Raw genomic sequence first — 26,809 nt, 5'->3', positions numbered from 1 at the left:
CCATTGTTAACAAACAATAGCCAGGCAGCCAATCACAAGCTCTTGCTTCGTTGCTTGGAGCAGTTTAGGGTACACGTGTAGAACAAGGCGACAAGAATTCTTGACACGTTTCGTGGTTGAAAAACCTGAAAGCCTACAGTTAGGCAAAGAATCGCGCTCTTGAATCGCACGGGCAAACGTAAGAATTGCGCGTAATTAATTAATTAGAAGTGACGTTGAACGTCATCGCAATCACAGACGCGATATACCTCTTCCTGACGTAGTTGGAACACCAACGCCTTCAAGCATTTGAATTATGGCAAAAGCAAATTAATTTGACTCGCTTCCTTCACAAAATGTCGACTTTGCAGCGCTCGGAATGTGACGTTTGTTACGAGCCTAGAGGTGTGGCCTACGATAATAATTTTGCAGTTGTCTAGTGCTACCGTATTATATTTAAGACCAAACTCCCGCAAATCGAAGACCTCGTACTGTGTACAAGCCCGTCGCGTGTAGAAGTCGAGCTTTTGTTCAAGACACTCGGCACGCGCGTACACACACGTTCGGTCACGTGCACGTGCGCAAATGTTGGTGTGTGCGTGTCGCGTTTAATGACACCTGGCTAACAATGATGACGAAGAAAAAGGTGACGTTGCTGAAACTAGCATCTCGATTCTCATAGTAGTGACAAGTCTATCTAACCGAATCTTGCGTTTACAATTAAGTGGTCTAGATAACAAACTCATCAACATTCTGTAACGTGATGCATGACCATCAATGGAAATGCCAGCTTGCTTTGTTGCCCACACCAAGAACTTTAGTTGTTTAAACGCTAATACTCATACCCCACCGGACACAAATTTTAAAATTATGCAAGCATGCATCTAGAAATTGTTGTAGACAACCAGGAGATCTAACAGCTATCATCTGCATAAGTTCCTTCTTCAATCTACACACACACACACACACACACACACACACACACACAAGTACATGCACGTATGCTCGTAGCTCTGAAGCAAGTAGAACACAGCTTCATACTTACTAGTGGTATTATTGCAACTAAATGTAACGTCTGATTCAAACCACCTATACACAAACACTGCATAGCTCTTAGCATATTTGCAAGTACAGTGTAAACCTATGATCCACATGCTCGAGATATGAGACTATACATGTAGACCAAGTATGATTTAGAAAATGTGTAGTTTTGTTAGGCTATAAAATCTTTGTTTAATTAATGGAATAGGATGTGCTTTCGCACTCCTAAAACTTACCAAACTAGAATTTTAAAAAAATTTTCCCTGAAAAAAGAAATGGATGTAGGAATTGTATAAAAAGTGATAGAAACAAGATCTATAGATAATATGAACCAAAGCCAGACATCATTAGTGAATCCTTCCAACCACATTCCCTACATTTTACTTTTATTGGGTTGGAAGGACTCACTAATGATGTCTGGCTTTGGTTCATATTATCTATAGATCTTGTTCCTATTACTTTTTATACAATTCCTACATCTATTTCTTTTTTCAGGGAAAAAGTTTATAAAATTCTAGTTACTATGGAATCTGCTATAGTTCTACAAATTCACTACAAAACACTTTCAATCAGCCTTAGTCGACTGTGACCGAATGTACAATGCCCAATGAAGGTAAGACCACTTACCTGAAAGCTGTAGAACCCAAGAAGTGCGTTCATGCTGTGACCGAGATTAGGTCACGTAGGTCGATCACCTTTCCCACCACCTTGCAACAGAAACACTGAAGAGACAAAACCGGCTATTCAGTGGCGTAAACAACCAAAGGGAACCTTTCAACAGACATGACTAACGTCTCAATTCGTCTTGTAGAAACGCGATGAAAGCGACTGACTGAGATATGATCCCGGATATCCCAGTATTTGTCTCTCACATTTCACGTTCTGCCGTAACAACAGTACGATGAGCACTAACATCACCCCGTAGGTATAGTAGCCAGCGGTGATGACTATAACACTAGCCAAAAGAACGCCTCAGATCTGCGTCTGAAGAGAGAAAATCACTCGAGATCAGGTGACCGAGATTTTGTCCCGTGAGTCATCCGTCTTCTTCGTTGTCTGCGAGAGTAGAGGTTGACAAGACAAAACCAACAATTTGGCGAAAGGAAGTCATTTAAGGAGCCCATCGACAGAGATGACTTGCGTCTCAAACGGAGTTGTAGAAATGAGATGGCAAGCACTGACCGAGAGATATGATACTCTGTGACCGAGAATAGGTGCGATTAGTTTTCAAGATCTACAGCAGCAACGTTACGACGGATGCTGACGTGACCTGCTGTACCTAGTAGCTATCCAGTAGGACTATGACGCTAGCGTAGCAGGTAGGTCTGGCTGCAGCTATTTGGCAGAGAACGAGTAACCGAGATTAAGAAATGTCCGAGATTAGTTCCGGGACTCTATCCCCCAAATTTTAATTTTGAAAATTTTTGTAACCTTCACCAATGTATACTTTATTGATATCAATGATATAATGTAGCGTGCGTTATCAACCTTATAGCGCGCTTTATAATTTTTTGTTATGATTATCCGGGCTTCAAAGGCATGTTTAGCTATCTCGTACAACGAACTACGGTATATGGCGTTTGCCAAGCATAATGAAGGAAATCTTGCTGCTGTCGGCGACATGTCTTCTGCTTTTTTGTTTGCACGGCGTTTGCGCAGGTAAGCTGCTCTAACTGTACGGATCATACTGTGTAAGATCTAATATCCGGGTGATCAATAGTGTAGTTGCTAGAATTGGTGTACATTTCAATGATTTCATATGAGCCTTTATTAAGAAACTGGACTTTGTAATGGTCACGTGACTTAGCAAATAACATATCAAAGGCACGTACTTGACTAACTTCTGGTCACAAACATCTGGTCTGTGTGATACTCTTGGGGTGTGTTTGGAATGTACCACGCCTTCTGTGGAGTCAGTCGAAGCAGTACTTCCATTTGGTTGCACATCACATGCAGCTACAGGCAAATCATCAGACAACCAATGTAGGCAGCTAATATTCATGAGAGTTTTTCACCAAAAGTCTATTTCGTGTTTACAATTACCTGCGTTTGTCAGAAATAAACAATGAAAACTTGTCTGCAATGCAAATAATATTTAGCCATCGCTAAGGCAAGTGTTTTCTAATCACTACATTATTATACTGTAATGTGAAGGGAGTGGTTGTGGGGTAGGACAGTGAGGATTTTTGTATTCTAATAATAGCCACTACTCTCTCATAGCCATTTAGTGGGGAAATGGTGTGGTTTTTTATGTTGTTCTGCTAATCGCTTATTAGTAAGCTGTTGGTGACAGATATGTGGGAATGGGGGATCTAAAAGCTACCAAACTATCTGTTGGTCGTCACTTCAAATGAAAGCTGCAAAGCAATACTCGTTGGGAGTAGCTTCTATCTGGAGTAGAGTTACGCTGAAATTGATTGAAACGTTTGATAGCTATCGTCACAGTAGATTCAGCTAGTGGAAATCTGTAAGTTACTGTAGAAATGTATTATTCCTACCCACAATGGTACATACAGTTATTCTCTATGGATGCATCACTCATAACTTGTCAGACTTCCAATTTTCTTCAGCGCTATAGGTATAGAGTCTGCATGTCTTTGTCTATCACTTTTGCAGTCTAAATTGTGTATCTACATATTGTATCAATTGTCAATTTACGTACTTACAATATCTATTGTAGATTTATAGTTAGCGACTCGTGTTAGCAATGAAGTCCTGTACGCAACACACTCATTACACTTCACACTTGTGTGTACTACAGGAGCGTGATTGGATGCTGATAGATTTCCAGGTAGCATTACTTGAAATACAACGTTTCTGTTTGTAATCAAAATTGACGTCTTTCTGACTAAATTTTCTCTTATGTTGAACAGCGCCTATTGATTGGCTGCCCTGCCATTGTCAGTACGCTCCTTGTAAGTCACGTGACTTTTTTTGAAGTCTTGTTCTTTTGACTCATAGCTTTCACCAAATCTAGCCAACAGTGACTGTGGAAAATGCCAATTAGCACTAATTAAAGGTCTAGGAAGTGTGAAATCTTAGAGTTTCAATCTTGTCAGGACTGGGGGCTTACTTGACACTTGGAGTAATAATTGAGTGAGTTTGGTAAATTGTCCAGACAATTGTTTTCTTAGGAGCAGCTTGGAAGGAGAAAGCTTTGGTGAAGTGTATGGAAAATGTATGATGTCCGACAGTTATTTTAAGCACTGGCTCATTGTATAGTTTACATAGTTGTATGCAGCATTCTTAGCACAGTTTTATAGTAAGCTTTTGAGATCAAGTGTTAGTTGATGTCGAGTGGATGTTGTGCCATCTGTGAACTCTAGAGCTATCACTAGCAACAATGCCTGTAATCATTACTTCAATCGCCGTGCGTTAGTGGTTAACGACAATGGCTATATCACTCCAGGGTTTGGGGGTTCAAACCCCAGTGACAACAGTAAATTATGAAACTTGGCTGTCTTTCTTTGTCATGTTTTTCTAGCTTTGTCCATGAGACTATGACTCATTTCAGTCGTTGGAGAGTTTCTGTTGTCTGGCAAACCGTCTGTTGATGTTCAGCGCTTTCTTGGTGGCCATTGATATTCACTAGGCATGCTGTACCAAGTTTGCAGTCACTGTAATGCCTGCAATCTATATCGAATTGGCTAGTCATTGATCACCATGTGGACTAGACAGAAGCATGTACCCTGTTGGGCTCACCTGCTTTGTTGGTGGACGCCCAAATGGGGTGTAAAGACCCCACTTGCCCATAATGGAGGGGGATAATGACACATTAATAAATTACATGAAATGTTTGATGAATGAGTAATGTTCTATTGACTGTTGTGTGTTGTGTTTTCAGTGGATTGCAGTTGTTGGGGTAGTTAGAGCTAGTTCATGTAGTGTTGAATGTGGAAATGACACCAGAACTTGGCAGATTAGTCAAGCAGCTACAATGAGTGGTCAGACGTGTACAGAACCATCAACTGAGATCTGCATAGTCACATCTTGTATGATTATTGTTATGGTGGAAATCACACTTGTGGCTTTGTGTGCAATGATTATGTGATGTAGGTATGACAACCAATCTAGCTGCCTGTCTTGGAGCAACAGTGACCATAAGTTCAGTTTATGATTCTCACTTTGTTGCTGCAAAGGCTATAGATGGCAATCCAAAGATGTTACTGGACAGAGACTTGTCAATACTGATTGTGCTGCTACAAGGGAGTCTGTTTATCCTTGGCTTCGAGTTGACTTGCAAAAGGAATATTTTGTGTCACATGTTAGAGCTATCCTTTATTCTGGTAGAGGTTAAAATTTGTGTGTTGATGTTGGAGCAGCTTAACAAATAATGGGAATGACAACCACAATTGTGGAAAGGCTCCATATGACGCCAGTATGCAATATGACGAGATGTTACCTGTAACGCACCAGTTTGGGGAAGATACATTAATTTACAGAGAAAAGTGACAGATGGTGTTAACCATTTATGTACGGTGGCTTTCAGCTATGGTTAGATGATGTTGTGGTGTATGTAGGTAGGTGTTGAATGAAGAGTAAAATGTCTTGTTGTTGTAGAGTTGGATATTGCTATTCTAGACAATGATATGAATATTGAAGAAACAAGTGTGGCTGTTGATGAGAATCAAGATTACTCTAATCCTATTGATTGTGGTGTCAGTCCTGATGTGACCAACTTTAATGCTCTCTTGCAATGGAAACACAATACAATCAATGATGTACCATCTTCAAGGGTACAGAATACTTGTTTATATCAGGTGTATAAGAATGGTGTGCAGCGACTCTACATCTAGTCAGCCAGTGCCTCTGACAGTAGAGTGTATACATGCCAATATACTGCAACTGATGGCTCTATAGTGTCAAAGTCATGTACATTGAGTGTTAGTGTGGGTAAGACTGAATACATGTGATATATAATAGTTAACTGGATGCTTTGAGTTTGTTTTGTGGTTTCAACTGTGCAATAGTATTGTAACGACGAGATGTTTGTCTGTCTACCATATTATTATGTCTGTCTGTCTGTCTTTTTCTTTGTTTGTCTTGTCTGTATGTCTATTTGTTTGTTTATTTGGCTATGTTTGCAATTCTCTCTGACACCTCTATTGTTATCTGGACCAACATAAACGAAGCCATTTATTGACTGCTAGGTATAGATAGGCATTGCTAGTGTAGTTTGATCTGCAGGGAAATAACTGTGTCACTGTGGTGTTCTTTTACTAATGAGTGGAAGTTACTGCCTATTTAATAGTTTACAACGTGTGAATTTTGCACAGCTGTAAACTGCTACTCTTAATCTGTAGTTAGGCTAATTTGATTGCATTGGAAGGGCAACACAGTTTAAGCAGACAGATAAATATGTACATATGCACATACATACCACACAAATTGTAGGTGCTCGAGCCTTCTTCAATTATGCTTTTTGCTCAGTCACATGACTTTTAGAAAGTTTTGTTTCTTATGGCTCATAGCTGACATTCCAACTGATTTGGTACTTTGTTTGTCTACTGCGAAGTTCCAGTCAAAGTTTGCTTTGTTGTGATCGTCAATACAAGGACGCACCTGAAATACATTTGTGCCAGTCTTGTTCACACATGACCAATTCTATACTGGGGTATTACATGTTTGTTGCAGCAAGTCTTTAATCATTTATTGCCACTGTCAACAAATGAAGCAAATTGCATTGTTTAAATTTTGAGTTCGTGTTGTGTCATCTGTAGACTTGTGATTAATTTTGTTATTGAAGTAATGATTACAAGGCATCATCTACTATTAGTTTCATGATAGTTGTATAGTTGTTGAATGAATAATATTGTATTGACTGTCTTGTGTTGTGTTTCCAGTGGATTGCGTTTGGAGTAGTTGGAGTTGATGTAGTACTGTTGAATGTGGAAATGGCACCAGAACTCGGCAGATTAGTCAAGCAGCTACAATGAGCGGTCAGGAGTGTAGAGGATCATTGACTGGGATCTGCATATTCACATCTTGTATGATTACTGTTATGGTGGAAGTCACACTGAATTGTTACTTATGTGCAATGTTTATGTGATTTAAGTACCGGTTTTTGTATATACATTGTAAAGCAAGAAAGTGATTTTGCCTTAGCAGTTGCAGATAGGTAAGTTCTGTTGTTTATTTCTACCAATTACACTGTTCTGTTACGAAACTCTTTCATAATCGATCATTTTGGTCGATCTGATTGCCTGTTTGGCCATTATCTCTGGCTGCCACATACGACATAAAGGAAATACTGCTCAGTGATTGGGCCCTAGACAAGAAACGAGGCACATTTCTGCAGTGTGACAGACAAAAAGTCAGCCAGCCCGCACGTAGTTTGCAGATTGAGCTAGACCGGGAGGTCAGTCTTTTATGTTAAGGGTACGCTACTTGCCAAGTCTTGGGACTCTTGCAAACTTCCGTTTTTATGGCTCATAGCTGAAATTAGTTGAAACCTATGAGCCACAGGAAACAGGACTTTGTAAAAATCATGAGGCTTTGGCGAGTAGCATACTCTAAACGTATAGGACTGAACCGACTTCTGGTGTGTGGACTATGTTGCTGACTGTTTTAATTAATTGGATATAATGGGATATGTGGCTGACTAGCTGGCTGCCTGACTTTGTTTGTCAGGCTGCAGGAATGTGCCACGTAAGCTTCCTGTGTGGGACCCAATCACTGAGCACTATTGCTTTACCATTTCCAGAGACAATGACCGAACAGCCAATCAGATCTAGCCTCTTCCCCAGACTCTCTCGCACTAGTCTTGTCCGGTGCCCATATGGCAACTGTTGTATGACGATTCCAAGTGCATACGGGCACTGGGCAAGACTAGCGTGAGGGGCAAGACTAGCGTGAGAGAGTCTAGGGACGAGGCTCAATCAGATACAAGAAAAATTCATGAAGGAGTTGCTTACCAGAACAGTGTAATTTATGTTTGCAATTGCCAGATCTTGTTGGAAGTAAACAACAGAACTTACCTGTCTGCAACTGCTCATGTTAATTTAACGGCTTTCGTGGATTTACAATATTTATATGAGAATCTGACAGTTCATAACCATGAGCAATTTTATGTCCCATGTGTGATAACTCTTGATACTGTACTTTCACAATTACAGACTATTTACGGACTTTGTCGTCACGTGAAATGACAGTTGCTATGTATGATTTTAGATAAATTTTACACGTAGCATGTTTAGAAAGAAAATAGCATGTATATTCGTAATTCTTGCAACAATTAATCATATCGTACGTGTTGTTTAGAATGCTCATAGCTGTGGAAGCAGGGGCATAATTGGGGCATTTATGGGTCGGTTCTTTTAATGCTCTAGTGGACTTCCCAATCAGCTCAACATGCTCTATTCTAGTGAATTAATTTATTAGTTACTAGGTCTATTGGAAGACATTTTAAATGTGCATAGTTTACATGTAATCATGATATACACTGCACATACGCGCCAAAGAATCTTGGAGTCTAAATCTGCATCTCGAACGTGGGACCCGTGCAGGCCAGCTCTTAAGCAGCTACAGCTTCTGTATACAGCTGGTGCAAATATTGCATGCAAATTTACTGTATCAGCAGCAGTAGAGATTACTTTGCCAAAGGAAAGTCTCGGATATTGCTGCTGCCAGATTAAATTGCAAGATGAGTTGGAAGATTCAAGCGTTGACAGTGATGAATAGAACAAAATCTAGGTGGTTGGGTATAGAAGTAATGTAATTGTTGTTTAATACAACGAGGCAGCTAAAGCTCTATAACGAACTATAGAGTCTGAGTGTCTAAAAATTACAATTATAATATTATACATTGAAAATATCTATGCTACAAGTTTATGCCTCCGGCATAAACACTTGTGGATCCGCCATTGACTGATTGATTTGGTCGTATACATTCAGAGGTACTGTACAAGTGGACCTCTGACTGAAGTGGGCCGATTTGTTTGCACACCACCACCACCCACCACACCACCCCCAAACCCTCCTTAAGTACACATCTGGGAAGTGAGAGTGTAAACACAGCTCCAATTAGTAGTTATAAACAATGAGATGTATTTGGTTACTGATTAGGTTAAATTTCGCATAGTGTTGGATTGAGTTTGTATGTGTAGGGTACACGACTGTGCCTGCAGAAAATGAGTCATCATCTGGATGAGTATCAAACTCAGTAATAATTGCTGTTACACTAAGTGTCATCGTTCTCATGCTAATCATCGTACTTTTCATTTTTCTGAGGTGAAATATTTAAGTTACAAATATTTGTAATATTGAACTTTTACGATGGTATGTGTGATACAGGAAGAATTACAGGTGCACAAGAAATGAGTCAAAATCTTTAGTGCCTATGAAATATGATAGTGTCATTGCCAATTCTAAAGCAACATCTGGAACAAGTGAATGTTTGGATAAAAGCAACGAGATGCAATGACAATTAATAGCTCATATGCTACTACAGGTGAGAATAGTGACATGATGTGAAATTGCGTACTATATAATTTAATTACTACTTGTCAAGGCTTTGTTCATGATGGCATTGTGTTTTGTATAGCTACTTTACTTTTGTTATGTTTATTGAAACAAGTGCAAACAACAGACTCTGATATAATACTGCGATTATCAGGAGTTAGTGAAAGTATATTTAGTATGAAGAGCCTTCACATGTCTAATTTGTGAATCTATGTGGGCAGACAATACATGCGCATTAGCCATGCTTTACAACCGAGGCAACGGCTGCATGTCTACTTATTATTTAAGGTGCCCTCTCACAAATTCACGCGCACGCGCAAACCCACCCACCCAAACTTGAAATCATGTCTTTATCCATACCAGTTACCATTTACCGGTTTGAGATAGCTTGCTATTGAACAACAAAGTGATTTTTGAGCTTTTCCTTGTTGCACGTGACCCATATGGGTGGAGCACAGCATTATTGCGATGACATCCGAACATCTACCACTTAGGAAGCTCTACACCAGCTTATCAGTGTACCAACGCTTACATCTGTCTTGCAGTTGTTGAATTTCTGTAGAAGAAACACCACTACGTACCGCATCGTCTGTCGCTAAGTGTAGCCTACTCTTGAATTCTAGCCAGTCCTTATGGGTATCTGTAGAATATTTAATTACCACTCTTCTTACCACCTATAGTACACCGTATAATGGGCCTTACGTCACACCGAAGTCCCCGAATCAGCGCCCCCGCAAACTACTACATCTCCCCCTTACGGTAACTAATTATATAAAAGCTAAACTAAACCCAAACAAAACAACAATAAAACTTATAAGTCCAGTCTTTCAGGCGGCTTCCTCCCGCATTGGGAACAGCGAACCCCCACTTCACTGTCGTTTCCAGCTCTTGGAGTTTTAGGCAGCTCTGGACTGATTGAGGAGTTTGCTGTCTTTTTCAGCCTCTGTCTCCTTGCCTACCTTGTTGTCCAGTTCTCCTCCTTGCTCAATCAATTTGTGTTCTGTTTCATTGTAGGGTTCTTTTCCCGCGTCTTCCAAATGTGATTCTCTTTCTTCTTCCCTTTGGAGTTGGTCCTTTGACTTGATGTCTGTTCGTCGCTGTTCCCTAGTAGTCGGTTGTGAATATGGTTTTGGTGTCATCGCACTAGTTGTCCAGTTGGCAGTTGGCTGCTGAAAGACAGCGGTCCTTGCTGGCTTTCAATTGTAGCCGCTAACCATCTCGGAGCTGGTCGAAAATTTTTAATCTAAAGGGCTTGGCCTGCTAGAAGCTCCTGTCCTTGCTGTGTTGGTCATGCTGGTACTTTTGCTTGGCTTGTTTTGACCCAACCTCGGCTGAGCTAGATTAAGGCGGATGTGGTCTAGCAACATTTTTTGGTTCCATTCTAACAGCAATTCATGCCGGTGTCACTCTCATTGTGGTGTGTGGCGTATTTCGGTACTCCATTAGGAACTTTTGCAGCCTTCCTTCTAACGTTTCTTTTCTTTGTCTTCTTTATTCCCTCCTTAAATGTTTGTACTCCTCTGTCTGCCAGTTCATTGGACGCTGTGTGGTACATAGAGGGCTGTTTTGGTATGAGTGATTCCATTAGCCATGCTAAACAATTCAAACTCTGCACTCGTAAACAACTGCCATTATCCACTCTGGAATTCCATGTATGACTATTGAGGCTCTAACTTTATCGATAGTGGCTTGGCTGGTGGCTGCGCTGACTATCTGTACATCCATTTGGACATGGCATCAATAATTACTAAAAACGTCTTTTTCATGAACAGCCCGGCATCAATATGGAGTCGTGTCCAAGGCTTTTGTCGCCATCCCCATTGTTGTAATGGGGCTCTCATTGGTGACTTCTTTGTTTCTTGACATGTTGAGAATGCCTTGATATTTCGTTCTATGGCTGTGTCTACTCCAGGCCACCATGCACAGGAAACTCCTTGCCAGGGCTTTGGTCCGACAGACTCCTAGATGCCCTTCATGTAGTGTCTCCATGGTAGCCTTGTTCTATTGTTGGGGAGTATCACCACGCGATGTCCTCACAATATGCATCCTTGCTGTAGCGTTACTTCCCCTTGTCTCTGCCACAGAGCCGGCAGTTCTGGAGACTGGCAGTTCTGGAGACTGGCAGTCCTCCTGTCTTCTTGGCGACTTGCATGGCCAACCTGTAGTAGTATCCAGAGTTGTACCTGAGAAATAGGGATCTCAAGATGTTATGTCTGCAATCTGTTTGGCTGTAAATGGTGAAGCATTCAATCGTTGTATGGTTAAAATGATTTCTCCGTGGTATTTCTGCCGGTGTTCTGGTGGGCTCAGTGCATCCACTTTGCTGTGTTTGGACCTTTCTCGTTATTGCAAATCATACTGGTATACTGCCAATTTTAATGTGTAACGCTGCATCTTTGATGTCGTGGCTGGAATACCTTTTTCTGCCTTGAGTAAACCCAACAGTGGTTTGTGATCTGTGAGCAATGTGACGTTCCTTCTGAAAAGATACTTGTGGTACTTTTGGATACCTAATACCAGGGCTAACCCTTCTTTGTCAACCTTTTGGTATTTCTTCTCCGTGTCATTCAGTGAGCATGCGGCGAATGCAATTGGGCGTTTGCTCCCATTTTCCATCTTGTATGACAATATGCTTCCCAGACCATATGGTGAGGCATCACAAGCCAACACCAGGTGCTTGACCGCATCATAGTGAGCCAATACTCTCATAGATATCAACTGTTGCTTTGCTTCTTCAAAGGTCTTGCTCTGCTTTTAGTCCATTCCCATTTTGCCCTCGTTGCAAAGTAACTGATATGTAAGGATGCTAAGATGTTGGCAAGATTAGGCATGAATTGGTTATAGTAGTTGATTAAGCCCAGAAATTTAACTTTGGAGTTCTGTCACATCTTTTGGTTGCAGCGCTTTCTTCACCGATTTGACCTTGATGTGATCCGGATGCAGTCCTTGTTCATCAAATGATGTATCCCAAGTAGGTGACTGACCTGGTCATAAAGATGCACTTCACCGTCTTTAATCGGAAACCTGTCTCATTCAGCCTGCTCAGCACATTATCAAGAACCTGCATATCCTCTTGCTTTGACTGTGTTGCTACTAGAATATCATGAAGGTAGTTGTTTGTTGTGGTTCCCTTCAGCACTCCTTCCAGTACTCTCTGAAATATACTGTAAATCAACAAAATTTCGTAAGCATCTAACTTTTGTAAATTTTGTAAGGGATCTCAGATTTACTAAAGTTAAATGCTTACTAATTTAGAGCTAATAATCATCACGTATCATGCTTGCCAGACAGACTGACATCTAGTTGGTGAGCCTAGGCAATAGCAGATGTTTACGTACACTTAGCAGATACTTACCAGTGGTGCTGTGGTTTTAATCCTGTTGATTTGGTGTTGATGTTCTGCACAGAAAAGTGGCTACGTTCATCAACGTTTACAAAGTTGGCTGCGTATGAAATGGTGAATTTGGACACTTTCGAAAGTTTTCTGCTTACCAAATTGTTGATTTACAGTACTTGGAGCTGATGTGATACCGCATGGCAGTCCTCTTGAGGTGTTTATGGTGGTATATTTCCTGGAAGCGTTATTGGTCAGTGCACTTTCTGGCCATTCCATTTTCCAATTTTTTTAGTTTAGTTAAAAATTGAAAGTACATTGTGCATTTCAATTTTTGGACGAATTTTTAACTAAATATTAAAAATTACAAAATTGAAAATTGAGTTACTACATATAAGAAAATCAAAAATACAAATGACAGCTGCACTTTCCAGCCAAGTATATTTTATCTAGTCTTCAGTGACAGCACTTGGACGTGATAAAGCAATTTGATTAGCACCATTTCCACCAAGGTGTACACTCTCTAGGTGACAATTGACAGACAAACCGCTGAAATAGCACATACTAATGAAATAGCAGGTATGCATGCAGTAACCATCTATAGGATTCTCTATATAGGGAAGCGAATTCTTGTTCAGTTGATGTATGTGGCGTAATTCGTGGATTCTAGGTGTATACAAAGCAATTAGGGTTGTGGCACAGGTGTACACATAGCTATCTTGTTTAAAAAGGGACTATTCCCTAGAAACAATAATTAGCACATGATGAACATGGAGAGAGTTTCTGTTGAATTAGTCGAGCTCCTTGTTCTTGTTACATCTACCTCAGATCGCCCATTTGTTTGGCAACAATACCTGTATCCAGGAGATCATTATCTGAGTGGTCTGCTATACTCTGTGTTCTTATTGTGTTGAGTAATTGGTGCTAAAAACAAGCTAATTGGCTTAGGGCTTATGGCAAGTGCAGGTGCATTGTGTATATAGGCAAGTACAATTCTAATCACTTTAGCTTGAGTACAGCTAGGTGCACCGTTACCATTTCTGCAAGTGTGCTAGAAACCAAATCCCTCTACTAGCGCAAGTGTACATTCGACAAATTAAAGACGCCACATCAACTGAACAAAAATTTGCTTCTCTATAGAATCCTAGATCGTTATTGCTAACTGCTATCTCATCAGCGTGTTAATTGAGATTTTCACCTGTATATATATATATATATATATATATATATATATATATATATATATATATATATATATAAACCCACCTACGTGGGTATCTAACACACATTATTCGAAAAACATGTCTGTACAATCTAAAGCCAGTCTATGCAATATCATTTTGGCGTTATATAGCCAGAGTTTCACCAACAGTTGTTCATGTATGTTACTGACTGCCTGGCTGACTGTCAAATTCTTTTGAAAGATAGATGTCGTGCGATGGTCTTCAATACTTCCAAACTGTGTGGTGATCACAGACCAAGAAATTCGCACACAAGAGGGTGGAAAATAGTCCCAGTTGATGTGACATTGGCTTCATGATGTTGGTCTTTTTCCCTTTCTTATATAGTGTACACCTTGAATGAGACTGTAGGCGCCATCAATCAAATTGCTTTATATCAAGTGCAGGTGCTGTCACTGAAGACTACATAGAATATACTTGGCCGGAAATTGCAGCTGTCATTTTCAATTTTGTATTTTGATTCTTATATGTAGTAACTCAATTTTTAATTTTGTAATTTTTAATATTTACTTAAAACTTGGTCCAATAATTGAAATGCACAATTTACTTTTCAAGTTTTAACCAAACTAAATTTAAAAGTGGAATGGTCAAAAAGTGCACTGACCGTTATCTAGTGGTACTTGATTATATGCTGGCTGAAGTCAAGCGTTGAGAAGTACTTCCCTCCTTAAATGCCAGACGTCCCGGCACTCTCCATGTCTTCTTTTACGCTGGAGTTCACATGCCATCACAGTAAATGCTCTGTGCTCCACCCATTTTCAGGTTATGTAGAACTAGAAAACGATCAAGAAAGCTCTTTGTCGTTCAAGCTATCTCAAGATGGTAAATGGTAAATGTGTGTATAGAGAATCTAACACTCTTGTCATTAGCTTTCTTGAAATATAAAGTACGAGGAGCAAAACTGCCGTGGTGCACAAGAACACAATTCTCATTTCTCTTTATACTTGGAATAAAGACTGTATGTCATAAAATGTGGTGCAGCGTAAGATGTTCGCTTGCTCTGCTTTGTTATGACACAAGTTGAAATCATGTTTGCGTGAGTGTGTCTATGCTTGCATGGGTGAGCACCTTTAATAATTATTTGCAGTCAGAGATTTAGAGTTCATCACTAATGTAGTATTTTGTTGACAGAACACTACTATAGATCTAATTAGTGGCCATGACAGGTGCCAAATAAGCGGGAGTTAAGGAGTGCATGAGTATTGGTTCTGATGGCTTTAACGATAGTTTATCAGCAGTTGCACATAACTTATGTTTTACGAGAACTTATTGTAATTGGAGGGTCGTATGTTTCACTTTTGAGGTCCAGAGTAAGATTTATTGACTTGTGCATGTAGGAGTCTTGTCTTGCGTATATCACTGAATAACCTAGGACACACTCAAGTCTAGTATTAACCAGAGAGTTACTTTGGATAAGCACATCAGATTTGCTCTTACAGGTGCAGGCAGCAGTGCTGAATCATGTGGATATCTAGAGGTTAGAGCTGTTGCAGCTCAGCGAAACAGGAAGAATGAGGAACTGTTGTATGATAGTATGGATTCTGAATCGGCACTTTGATCTCAATGTAATAAAGGAGAGAACTTTTCTGATGATTTGTGGCTATTTATATGTTTAAAATGCCTTTCTTAGTGCTTGCCATGCATGTGTGTTTAGCATGGCGGAATTAAACATTTACAATATCTAAGCTGGGCATTGTTGTCTAGTAATATTTGATATGTTTGCTGCTACTGATTTTATAGAACTCGTTCATTTGCCTGTGGGCATGATTGAGTTGGAGTTGCCTCAAATGTTCAGTTTACTTTGTCCAACTTGTTGATTGGATATTGATGCATTGTTTATCATTTAATTAATTTATTTGAAATATAGGAACTTATGATTTCATAAATATCAGTACTGTAGCGATGCCACTACAGTCGCGTGTCACTTATCCGAGCTCCTTGGGAGGATAAGTCAAAATGTTGGATAACTGAAGCTGTTACAAACTCAACTACTGTTCATATTATACGGCATTTTTCCACATTAGGTATACTGAATGTAGATGTAGAATGAATGTAGATGTAGATGAATGTAGAATACAACGAGAAAAAACGCTTGAACTCACTCTCAAACTTGTTTCAAGAAACAACTGACACATGCACGTGGATCACTCACATGACAAGCTCGGCGTGTCCGATAAGTGAACGTCCGATAAGTGACACGCGACTGTATTATCTTTCGAAAGTTCCCGTACCGTATATTTGACACTGGTATCTTACTACTAGTCTAGTCTCCCGTCGAGTCTTGCCTACACAACCTTTTTGTTTTAGATAACAAACTTGCCTAGTATTTCCGTCATGCTTCCGTGATAAGAAATCTTTGCAGCTGGTTTGTTTTCTAGCTGTCTATTGCTAGACATGGGTTCAACTGTTCATGTCCAGTATCTATACAACCTTACTACATTGTTGTGTCGGAGTCATGAGTCTGTCTACTCTCGAGTAGGTGGCTTCTGGGCGTGCCAGTACTCTAGTGTTTACCTGGTACCGTACAGTACGCGTGCATCTCCACAAGTACTACACTAAAACACGGACGGACGACAATTTGCAAGCGCGAGATTGCTGCAGTGCTTGCCTTTTTCTAGCCACGGTACACAGTGTAGTGTCACTGTGTACCTACTACCACATGTGGTGTACACCTCAGCAATACCACGATAGTCTCCTGGTAATAGTTCTAACCTTATTAATTAATTAGAGCAGGCGCTGACTTGGTCTCCCAAATTTTGATTTTGAAATTTTTGTAATCGCAATTATTTATAGTAATGTTATTGATGTCAATTGTTTTATTAACGTGCGTTATCAAACTTTAGCACACTTTACAATTTTGACTCATTAGCAGACGCTATATTATTCTCCGGGATTCAAACGCATGCTTAGCTATCCCGTATAGCGGACTATCACGGAATAATGAAGGAAGTCTTGCTGCTGTCCGCGACTTGTCTTTTGCTTTTGTGTTTGCACGGCGTTTGCGCAGGTAAGCTGCTATAACTATATCCTACTGTGTGAGGTGAGAGAAAACCTTTCCTACTCACCGACGTTTACGTGGGCTGCTGCAGAGCTCGTCACAGTTTTAGTTTAGCGTCAACTAGCACTTTGATACACTCGATTATCGTACGCCGAAGTGCTCATGTCGCAGCGGGACCCCCTTTGTGTGCGGATGATGTTCATGGAATAGTTGTCTCTCTGCAGGGAGCTACAAACGGTAGGTTTACTTATGTTACTGTAAAGCGTCGGTGGTGTCAACGAATTTTTTGGCAAGTGTTAATTAATTAGGGTGCGAAGTTTGGAAGTTTGGAGAACAGAGTGTGTTGAAAGTGATGTGACAAGTGATATATTGATTATCCGGGTGATCATTTGTGGTGATCACAATAATAGTACAGTTATGGTTTCTATGATTTCAGCTATGAGCCATAAGAAACAGGAATTTGTAATGGTCACGTGACTTAGCAAATAACTAGGGTACACTCAAAATATAAATGCTTGCTAGCTTCTGGTCACAACATTCTAGTCCCGCTAGCCACGCCCCTTTGCGAAGGGGCGTGCTTATCAAGACTACACTCTAAAAGTACTCTTGGGTGTGTGTTTGGAGTGTACCATGCCTTCTGAGCAGTACTTCCCTTTGGTTGCACACCACAACTGCAGACAACCAATATAAGCAGCTAATAAAGTTCATGACAGTTTTTACCACAACAGTCTATTTGTGTTTGCAATTACGTGTCTTTGTCAGAAATAAACAATGAAAATTTGTCTGTAATGCATAATGATATTTGGCCAACCAGGGGTGTCGCGTGGGCACAAAAAGTGGTGGGACTGACTCTCTGCTGAGACTTTGGCTCCAGTCTTTGATATTGAAAAAGGAAAACGCCCCCCAAAAGTGGTGGGGCTTCAGCCCCTTCTAGTCCCTATTATGCGATGCCCCTGGGCCAACGCGAAATCAATAGTGTTTCCTACTCACTGCATTATTCTAGAGGAACTTAACGTGAAGGGAGTGGTTGTCGGCTGGGACAGTGAGAATTTTTTGTATTATATAGGCACTAGTCCTTGCGTAGCCAGACTTGCTCCTCGTTTGCTGTCTGTTTGGTGGGGAGATGGTCTAGTATGTGTTTTGATGTCGTTCTGCTCCCCATCTAATGATGGAGACTAATCGCTTACTAATAGGCTGTTGATGACAGATATCTAGGAATGGAGGGATGTAACTACTACACTTTTAGAGCTTCAAATCATCACTAGTAAAATATAGTAGAATATAAAAGGATTTTTTTGGTACAATATAGAAACCCAATCTTCTATGCTGGTATCTATAGCCTTTAATTAACAAGGTCAACAGGCATGCAAGTTGAATATTAACAAGTCTAGCCAACAGTGACTGTGGAAAATGCCAATTAGCACTAATTAAAGGACTAAGAAGTGTGACAATGTTAGAGTCTCAGCCATGGAGGCTTACTTGAGTTCTGGGATAATAATTGAGTGAGTATGGTAAAAGGTCCAGACAAATTGTTTCCTCAGTCGCAGCTTTGGAAAGAGAATTTGAAGGTCGAAAGTGTACAGAAATGTTCAATGCCTGACATTTATTTTGAACACTGAGTCATTGAATAGCGTACATAGTTGTATGCAGCCCGCCGTAGCACACCTTTTGTTAGTTGAGTGTTGAGTGCATGTTATGCCATCTGTGAACGTTAGAGCTATCACTAAACTGGCAACAATGCCTGAAATCATTAGTTCAATCATAATTTTAACTGCAAAGTTTGATGAATGAGTAACGTTCTATTGACTGTCTTGTGTTGTGTTTCCAGTGGATTGCAGTTGGGGTAGTTGGAGTTCATGTAGTGTTGAATGTGGAAATGGCACCAGAACTCGGCAGATTATGAGTGGTCAGAAGTGTACAGGACCATCGACTGAGATCTGCATAGTCACATCTTGTATGATTACTGTTATGGTGGAAGTCACATTTGTTGCTTTATGTGTAATGTTTATGTGATGTAGGTATGGCTACCAATCTATCTGCTTCTCTTGGAGCAACAGTGACCATGAGTTCAGTCTACAGTTCTGATTTTGTTGCTGCAAAGGCTATAGATGGCAATCCAAAAGATTATACTGGACAGAGACTTGTTGGTACTGATTGTGCTGCTTCACAAGCTTCCTTAAATCCTTGGCTTCGAGTTGACTTGCAAAAGGAATATCTTGTGTCACGTGTTAGAATTATTCCTATAGGCATTAGAGGTGAAAATGTGTGTGTTTATGTTGGTAACAGCTTAACAAACGATGGGAATGACAACCACAATTGTGGAAAGGCTCCATATAACGGCTCTTCATTTATTGCAATATGGCGAGATGTTAACTGCAACTCACCAGTTTGGGGAAGATACATTAATTTACAGAGAATAGTGCCAAATCTCATACTTCATGTGTGTGAGGTGGCTTTCAACTATGGTTAGATGATGTTGTGGTGTAGGTAGGTGTTGAATGAAGAGTAAAATGTTTTGTTGTTGTAGAGTTGGAGATTGCTATTCTAGACAATAAGGTGAATATTGAAGGAACAAGTGTGGCTGTTGATGATAATCAAGATTACTCTAATCCTATTGATTGTGGTGTCAGTCCTGATGTGACCAACTTTAATGCTCTCTTGCAATGGAAACACAACACAACCAATGATGTACCATCTTCAAGTGCACAGAATGCTAGTGTATATCAGATGTATGAGAATGGTGTGCAGCGGCTCTACATCAAGTCAAGTAGTGCCTCTGACAGTGGAGTGTATACATGTCAATATACCACAGCTAATGGCTCTATAGTGTCAAAGTCATTTACATTGAATGTTATTGTGGGTAAGACATGCATACATGTGATACAGTAGTTAACTGGATGCTTTGAGTTTGTTTTGTGGTTTTCAACTGTGCAATAGTATTGTAATGATGAAACGTTGGTCTGTTCATATTATTATGTCTGTCTGTTTGTTTGTTTGTTTGTCTGTCTGTCTATTTGTTTGTCCATCCAATTGTGTTTGCAATTCTGTCTGACACCTTTATTCTTATCTGGACCAAACTTCTAAAAACTCATTTGAGCTCCCACGATGTTTATGCTTTTAGCTAGTTGAAATACAGCTAAGCATTACCAGGGCTTGAAAAATAGGTCGTCAAGTTGTCATTTGACGAGTCAAATTTACAACTGACGACTAGTGTTGTAGTCTAGGTCGTCAAATGACGACTAGACCAGACCAAGGCTAGTTTGTAATGGCTTTCTCGGTATGCAGGCAGGTAGCTGTACTGTACACCGCTTTGACACTCGCATTGGGACATTTGTCATACAATGACACGTATGCGTAGTAAATTATACACCACAGCAGTGTACATACAAACTGCTCATATCCCGGATAATGAAACAGGGAGTGGGAGAGCCATCTCAAGATTCCAACAGAGTAAAGGCATGAAGTTTTTGACCAGGGAGCACGTGAGGAAGTAGAGACAATGGTAATCCTGAGGTCAAAATAGGAACGATTTAATAGCAAGAAACGGACAACTTCTGCAATGTGATATGTGGAAGTCTGGTTGAAATCCCGCCTTGTTTTGACAAAGAGAGGTGGTATGCGTTTAATCACTACTCCAATTAGCTATCACTATGTCTTTCCTGCCTCGGCGAAGATGTCTTAGCTCTGAACACCTCGTATTCATTGGCTCAGCGGTATGTGTTGGATACCCTTGGTTACATGCTATTGTGAAGTACGAAATACTGCGCTGTATACTTGCACTGCACTAAATTTCAAAATGGCGGTGGACCAATAAACACCATGATTGATATCAACATGACATCCTAGACTAAAAAATTTGACGACCTGAAATTTTGGAAACTCGTCAAACGACAACTAGTTGGACTGATTTTCGAGCCTTGATTACGTAAACGAGAGCTATCTATCGACTGCTAGGTAGGCATTGTGCTACTGTGGTTTGATCTACAGAGAGTACTGTGTGGTGTTCTTTACGAACGAGTGGAAGTTACTACCTATATAATGGTTTACAACATGTGAATTTTGCACAGCTGTAAACTGCTACTCTTAAACCAACTTCAACGCAGTTTTTGACTTTGTTAGGCATTGGAATGTTTTCTCTTTGCTATGATCCTTAGACCTACTGTTTATGGACAACGCAGTTTTCTGGTATTTACAGTTGTACTCATGGGAACCAGGTACATGTTACACAGCAGGTAACTCATGGCAATACTAACTAGGTCTAAAAGTGCTTTCACCAAATCTTTGCAATATGGCACTGGTTGTGTGGTTTGCAGGCTAATGATCATTACAAGAGCATAAGAAGGTTAGCATGCAAGAGTTTACTTACTAGTAACTGAAGATGCGTTTTACTTTCAATTCCACATTATGGTCCCACTGGAGAAATTGTTGACTTCTTGCGAAGTATTACGAATTTAGATGCCATTTTGCTTTCGAATCCGCTACTTGAAGAAATCTATCTAAAATTGTACAAAGTGATTATTATTTCACTTGACTACAATCTTATAAATTTGCTCAAATTGTCTGTCATTGTCAAATGGTGAAATTCAAGGCATGGAATGTGGATATCACTCTGTGTTAATTAATCCTATATAATTTAGTGAGTTGGAAAAATGATTGCCTTTACATTGGCCATTGCAGATGTGTAGGTTTCAGTTGTTCATGTTTAACAAGATTTTGTGATTGCAAACATGGATTAGACTGTTCTGGTGAAAGACCTCTCATGAATGTTGGCAGTTTGTTATTGCTTGTTTGTCCATTATGCTAGCCACATACGACCAAATGTGAATACTGCTCTGTGATTGGACATGATGGCTTTGGAAACGTGACAGATTTTAAAGCAGACATAGATAGATATGTACACATGCAGGTACAGCCTTCTTCAATTATGTTTCCCATTTGGTCACATGACTTTTAGGAAAGTTTTGTTTCTTACGGCTCATAGCTGACATTACAACTGATTTGGTTTTTTGTTTGTTCACTGCAAATTTCCAGTCAAGGTCTACTTTGCAGTGATCGTCAACACAAGGATGACATCTCAAATGCATTTATGCTAGTCCTGCTCACACTTACTTGGCCAATTCTATACATGTGGTGTCACATGTTGCTTGCAACAAAAATATAGTTGTTTGCTATACAAATCTTCACCTTACATGGCAACTTTGTTTCCTGTCTTGTGACTCCTATGCATAGTCGCGCACGTTACTCTATCACGTAAGGCAAAGATGGCCTAGCGTCGAGGCTAGTTGTTTGCTGTTATTATCAACAAGTGAAGCAAGAATTGCACTGTTTAAATTAGTTAGATCTCTAACTTCAGGTTTATCTACATAGTCAAATCATTAAATCATGAGAAAGGAACAGTCATCAGTGTGTGGGTAAATAAAGTGGTGATCATCTACACTTTGTTGTCTTCCTATCACTGCTGCCTGTTCTTCCAGACAATGCAAGAAAGTGCACCTTGCTGTTTTTGGCATATTAGGTAGATATGGTTGTCAGGGACAGTGTGGCTTCATATTTGTTTTATAACGTGTAATCAATGTTGATGATTTCATTGTCCTGTGTTGATGATTTCGTTGTCTTTTTTTTTAAGATAAGAGATAAGACTGAAGGACAAGTGTCCAATGCGTTCTAATTAAGCCTTGGTGTGCACATATCTGTGCAGTAAGAGATAACGATAGTTTGTGTGTGTGTGTGTGTGTGTGTGTGTGTGTGTGTGTGTGTGTGTGTGTGCGCGTGTGTGTGTGTGCGTGCACGCGCGTGCGCACATGTGAATGTAGGTGATTATACATTGATGTGCATGGGTGTGGTACATAGCCACAAGTTTTGAAATTGTCATTATCAGTTTCTGTATACTGTAAACCAAGAAATTTTTGGTGGCGATGTATTTTCGGTAATTTCGGTATGACTTATGAGGTACTGAAAATAAATCTCTACCTAAATTTTGTGTAAGCCAGCAGCAATGTTCGGGGACATGGTATCGTCGTATACGGGACTTTATGCCCTAACTTGGATGAAGAGTGCCTCGAGGCAGCTTGCAGCCATGCAAGTCAACGTACCTCGCCATACTTGCACTCAGTTCAGAGCCGTATTGCCGATACTGTAAATGAATTCTTTTGCTCTTGCTTGCGGCAGTCTCACATAAAAGCATCAATTTCTGCATTTGGTGAGGTGCATTCTGCCGCGTCTGTTTCTGTTTTCTCAACGTTGGGGTCTGGAAGGTCGACAGTTCTTGGTATTGGGTAACTCGCCTCTTAGATTTGGATTTACCTTCTCTAGCCATTTCAGAAGGCTTGTCATCCCGCACACTTGTTAGAGCTGGGCAATTCAACAACACACGTGTGTAATATATAGTAGCATGCACACTGCACTCACTACTAGTAACGTCAAACTTTATAGTATTTTGCGTTCAATTATCCGAATCCTGCATTCAATTATCCGATTCAGGCGTTCAATTATCCGAGGTTTAGTCGCTTTAGTTTGTTCAGTCATTCACTAAGACACATAATAGTCTAATTATAAACCGCGCACATTTCTTTCATAATGTCTTTCTTACAATGCTTGGTCATGCTTCAAAATGACGAGGTGGAAAAGCCATTACTAATGAAATTCGAGCGCTCTTGATTAACTCCCACCAGAGAGGCCTTTCCTACCTACCGCCAAGTGGAAGTGTTGTACGGTGTGAAGCGTGACATGGCCTATAGAATATACAGCACGCTTCAGTACACTGCAAAACCTAGGGGAGGAGCAAGCCGTCAAAAGCTGAATCAAGAATCCATCCATCTTTTACTGAGAGCCGTGGAGAATCGCCCCGATATAACACTGTCTGAAATGAAACAATTGCTGGAAAACGAAGCAGTCATTGAGGTCTCTACGTCAGCCATCGCAAGAAAACTGGAAGGTTGTCTGGTTACAATGAAGTTAGAGCTAATTCCTGAACGAAGAAATGTAGCACAGACTAAAAAGAAGAAAGAAAGAGCTTTTCCCAGTGGCTGCAACACGAGCATGAAAATGGCGCTAGAGTCTGCTTTGTGGACGAATGCGGTTTCGGCTTGTATACTGCAAGAACACGTGGAAGATCTGTTCGAGGGCTTTCAGCAAGAGTTGTTAGTGATCAGAGGACGCCACGCATAACCATAGTGTGCGCAATTTGCCCAGGACTAGGCGTCGTGCAGATTAGGACAATTGTAGGAGGATCAAAGCAAGACAACTTTGACGAGTTTGTTCATCGCGGCTTGGCTGCAATTTTGGGCAACCGCTAGTAGCCGGCCAACAGAATGCGAAAACATACATTGTCTTTAATAACGCACTTTGTCATCGAGGTGTGGAGCAGTGAGTGGGTATCGACACAGCTGACGACAAGCATCTTATCAGACTTCCGCCATACAGCTGTTGTCTGAATCCAATCAAATATTGCTTTCAGAACATGAAAGCGTATATCAAACGTAGCCTCAGCCAACTTGACCCTGTCGTGCCCACAGAAGGTCAGACTCTATCATCAGCTAGACAGCGGCTGCTTACACATCTTGCCGAAGGAGCCACCCAAGCGATAACGCCCTCTTGTTGCCTGAATTCTTTTTACCATGTTCTGACGGTGAAGGCTTCTATGGCCATTAGGCTGGAAGACATGTAGATTATTTTATTTTATGTAGTACGGTATCTAGTCTATAGTATCTACATGCATGCGGGCGAATGGACCGTTGAGCAGTACTATGTAGTGTTACGTACCATTAGCGTATGTCAGTGCATAGGATAGATGTACAATAGTCTTACATGAAGGTGACTCCATTGCAACCAAGGAAGGTTTGTTAGATCGCGACGATCAAGAAGTACGCAGCCACAACGTTCATGTGCTTGGAGAGTAATGTTACAAATTAGTGCGTAGAGACAGCTGATATATCGATGAATAGTATTTCAGCAGCTGCTCAACCACAGACTATGTAAGTTATTCTAGTTCATCAGACGCAACGGATAAGATAATTGAACGCCTGAATCGGATAATTGAACGCCGGATTTGGATAAATGAACGCCGGATTCGGATAATTGCAGTCTACCAAACAACCATAGAATTTATGTTCGAACAGGTCCCGTATACACATGCAGTAGACTCGGGTAACAAGACGAGCTAGAGATTCAACCACGCACACGTATTTCTATCACGGCAGAGCTTTGCCATTCATTGTAGCTCCAGTCGAACAGAAGCCCTCACTATCTGACCGGCACATGGGCCCCAGAGCCTCGGTTGTTGTGACTACCCTGCAAACTCAAGAAGGGACATATACGCGAGATGTCCCTACAGATGTATCGCAACACGTAAGTAGAAATACAACGTACCAACTGCTTGCAGAGATACCAATCACACATGTACAGTACAAATATGGATGTCGACGGTAAGGCATAGTAGACTGTCATTTACTGTGCTAGAATATTTCTAACACAGTATACGCCAACTGCTATTGCAACAAACTAGTACGATACGCCGTTGCAATTACAGCATGCAGATGGCCAAGTAAGTATAGAGATATTGGTCTGACACGGACGTCGACTTAGCAATTACGCTACCAGTGAGCACCTAATGAGAACAGAAAGAGGCACTTCTTGACCAGTGTGACTCCACCTACATACACACACACAGGGATCTGAAGACACTGCCAATAGGGATGAGCCAAGTTACCTTTTCAGATGTTTTGAACTATAATTTCCATCTTATTACACATTAGACATGTAAAGTTATTTACAATTAGGTAAACTACTACATGGGTATACATAATTGAAACAACCAAAGTGCCAATTATATCGAGTACATTATATATTATCCTGAGAATTGATAACACACAACAGCAAAGCAGTTTTCACAATACCTTTATAGTTTCTCAGTCCTCTTCATTGTCACTGCCATCAGAAATGTCTGCCTGAAGTTCACTCTGGCCCATGTCCCCAGACGAAGGGTTTGCCCATGTAGGCTTACTGCAGTTTCTGACAGTCCATCATCCCATTCCAAATCTAAATCAGTGTCTGAGCTGTTGCTATCTGTATCATCAGCATGGGCATGAACCTGAAGTGGTAGTGATGCACAAGCATCGATATCAGAGGGTGTGGGTACTGAATTGAATGAAATGACAGCAACATCAGACCAGCCTAACTGCAAGTCATCCTCTTACAGTTTCTTTGCATTTAGGGCACACGCCATGTCTGTTGTGAGGATTTCTACAGTTGCCTCTGCATCTGCATCTAGTGGTACAAGGCCTACATTGCTGGAAACAACTTCTGCATCCTCCTCTGCTCCCACTGCAACCCGTCTGACAGGTGCATCTGTAGGAAACATTTATTAAAATACTCTGATTATGCCGGTATCCCACAAAACAGAAATTGAGCCACCTTCATCTATCAACCAGCCAGAGCCAGTATACGAAAGGAAGGATGAGGTCTCCTCTCGACTCTCATATACCAACCGGATGGCATACTCTGCTCGCAGTACATGCTGGTGAAATGTAGGCAAGGATGGGATCATATTGGCTTCATGATTCTGACCTCCATTACTATCATGAAATGTCAGGCGTCTCAAAAAATCAACTCACTGCCGGACTTTTGATACGGTCATGTTCTCTGATACAGCATATCCTAACCGCTGCAAAACTAGTGCAAGCTCATGAGAGATAGGAGCATCTTTGAGAGCCAGAGCTAAGCTGTATGCAGACTGACTGGAAAAGACAGACTTGTGCT

At 40.6% G+C, this 26,809-nt stretch overlaps 1 protein-coding gene and 1 long non-coding RNA gene across 2 annotated transcripts; both read left to right on the top strand.

Annotated features, from left to right (window-relative positions):
- Positions 1 to 6,915: 6,915 nt before the first annotated feature.
- On the top strand, positions 6,916 to 15,805 carry LOC134185169 (uncharacterized). The gene is made up of 4 exons (XR_009970777.1): positions 6,916 to 7,007; positions 9,126 to 9,249; positions 9,313 to 9,469; positions 15,495 to 15,805. It is a non-coding gene; the product is annotated as an uncharacterized LOC134185169 (long non-coding RNA).
- Positions 15,806 to 18,884: 3,079 nt separating this feature from the next.
- On the top strand, positions 18,885 to 19,523 carry LOC134185357 (fucolectin-6-like). Its single transcript, XM_062653138.1, has 2 exons — positions 18,885 to 19,007; positions 19,072 to 19,523. The coding sequence occupies exons 1-2, from the start codon at positions 18,953 to 18,955 to the stop codon at positions 19,521 to 19,523; spliced, it is 507 nt and encodes a 168-aa protein (XP_062509122.1). The 5' UTR covers positions 18,885 to 18,952.
- The last annotated feature ends 7,286 nt before the right edge of the window (positions 19,524 to 26,809 follow it).

The sequence above is a fragment of the Corticium candelabrum genome, chromosome 10 (assembly GCF_963422355.1).
Source record: "Corticium candelabrum chromosome 10, ooCorCand1.1, whole genome shotgun sequence".
NCBI classification, from domain to species: Eukaryota; Metazoa; Porifera; class Homoscleromorpha; order Homosclerophorida; family Plakinidae; genus Corticium; species Corticium candelabrum.
This window is presented reverse-complemented; position numbering and strand designations above follow the sequence as displayed.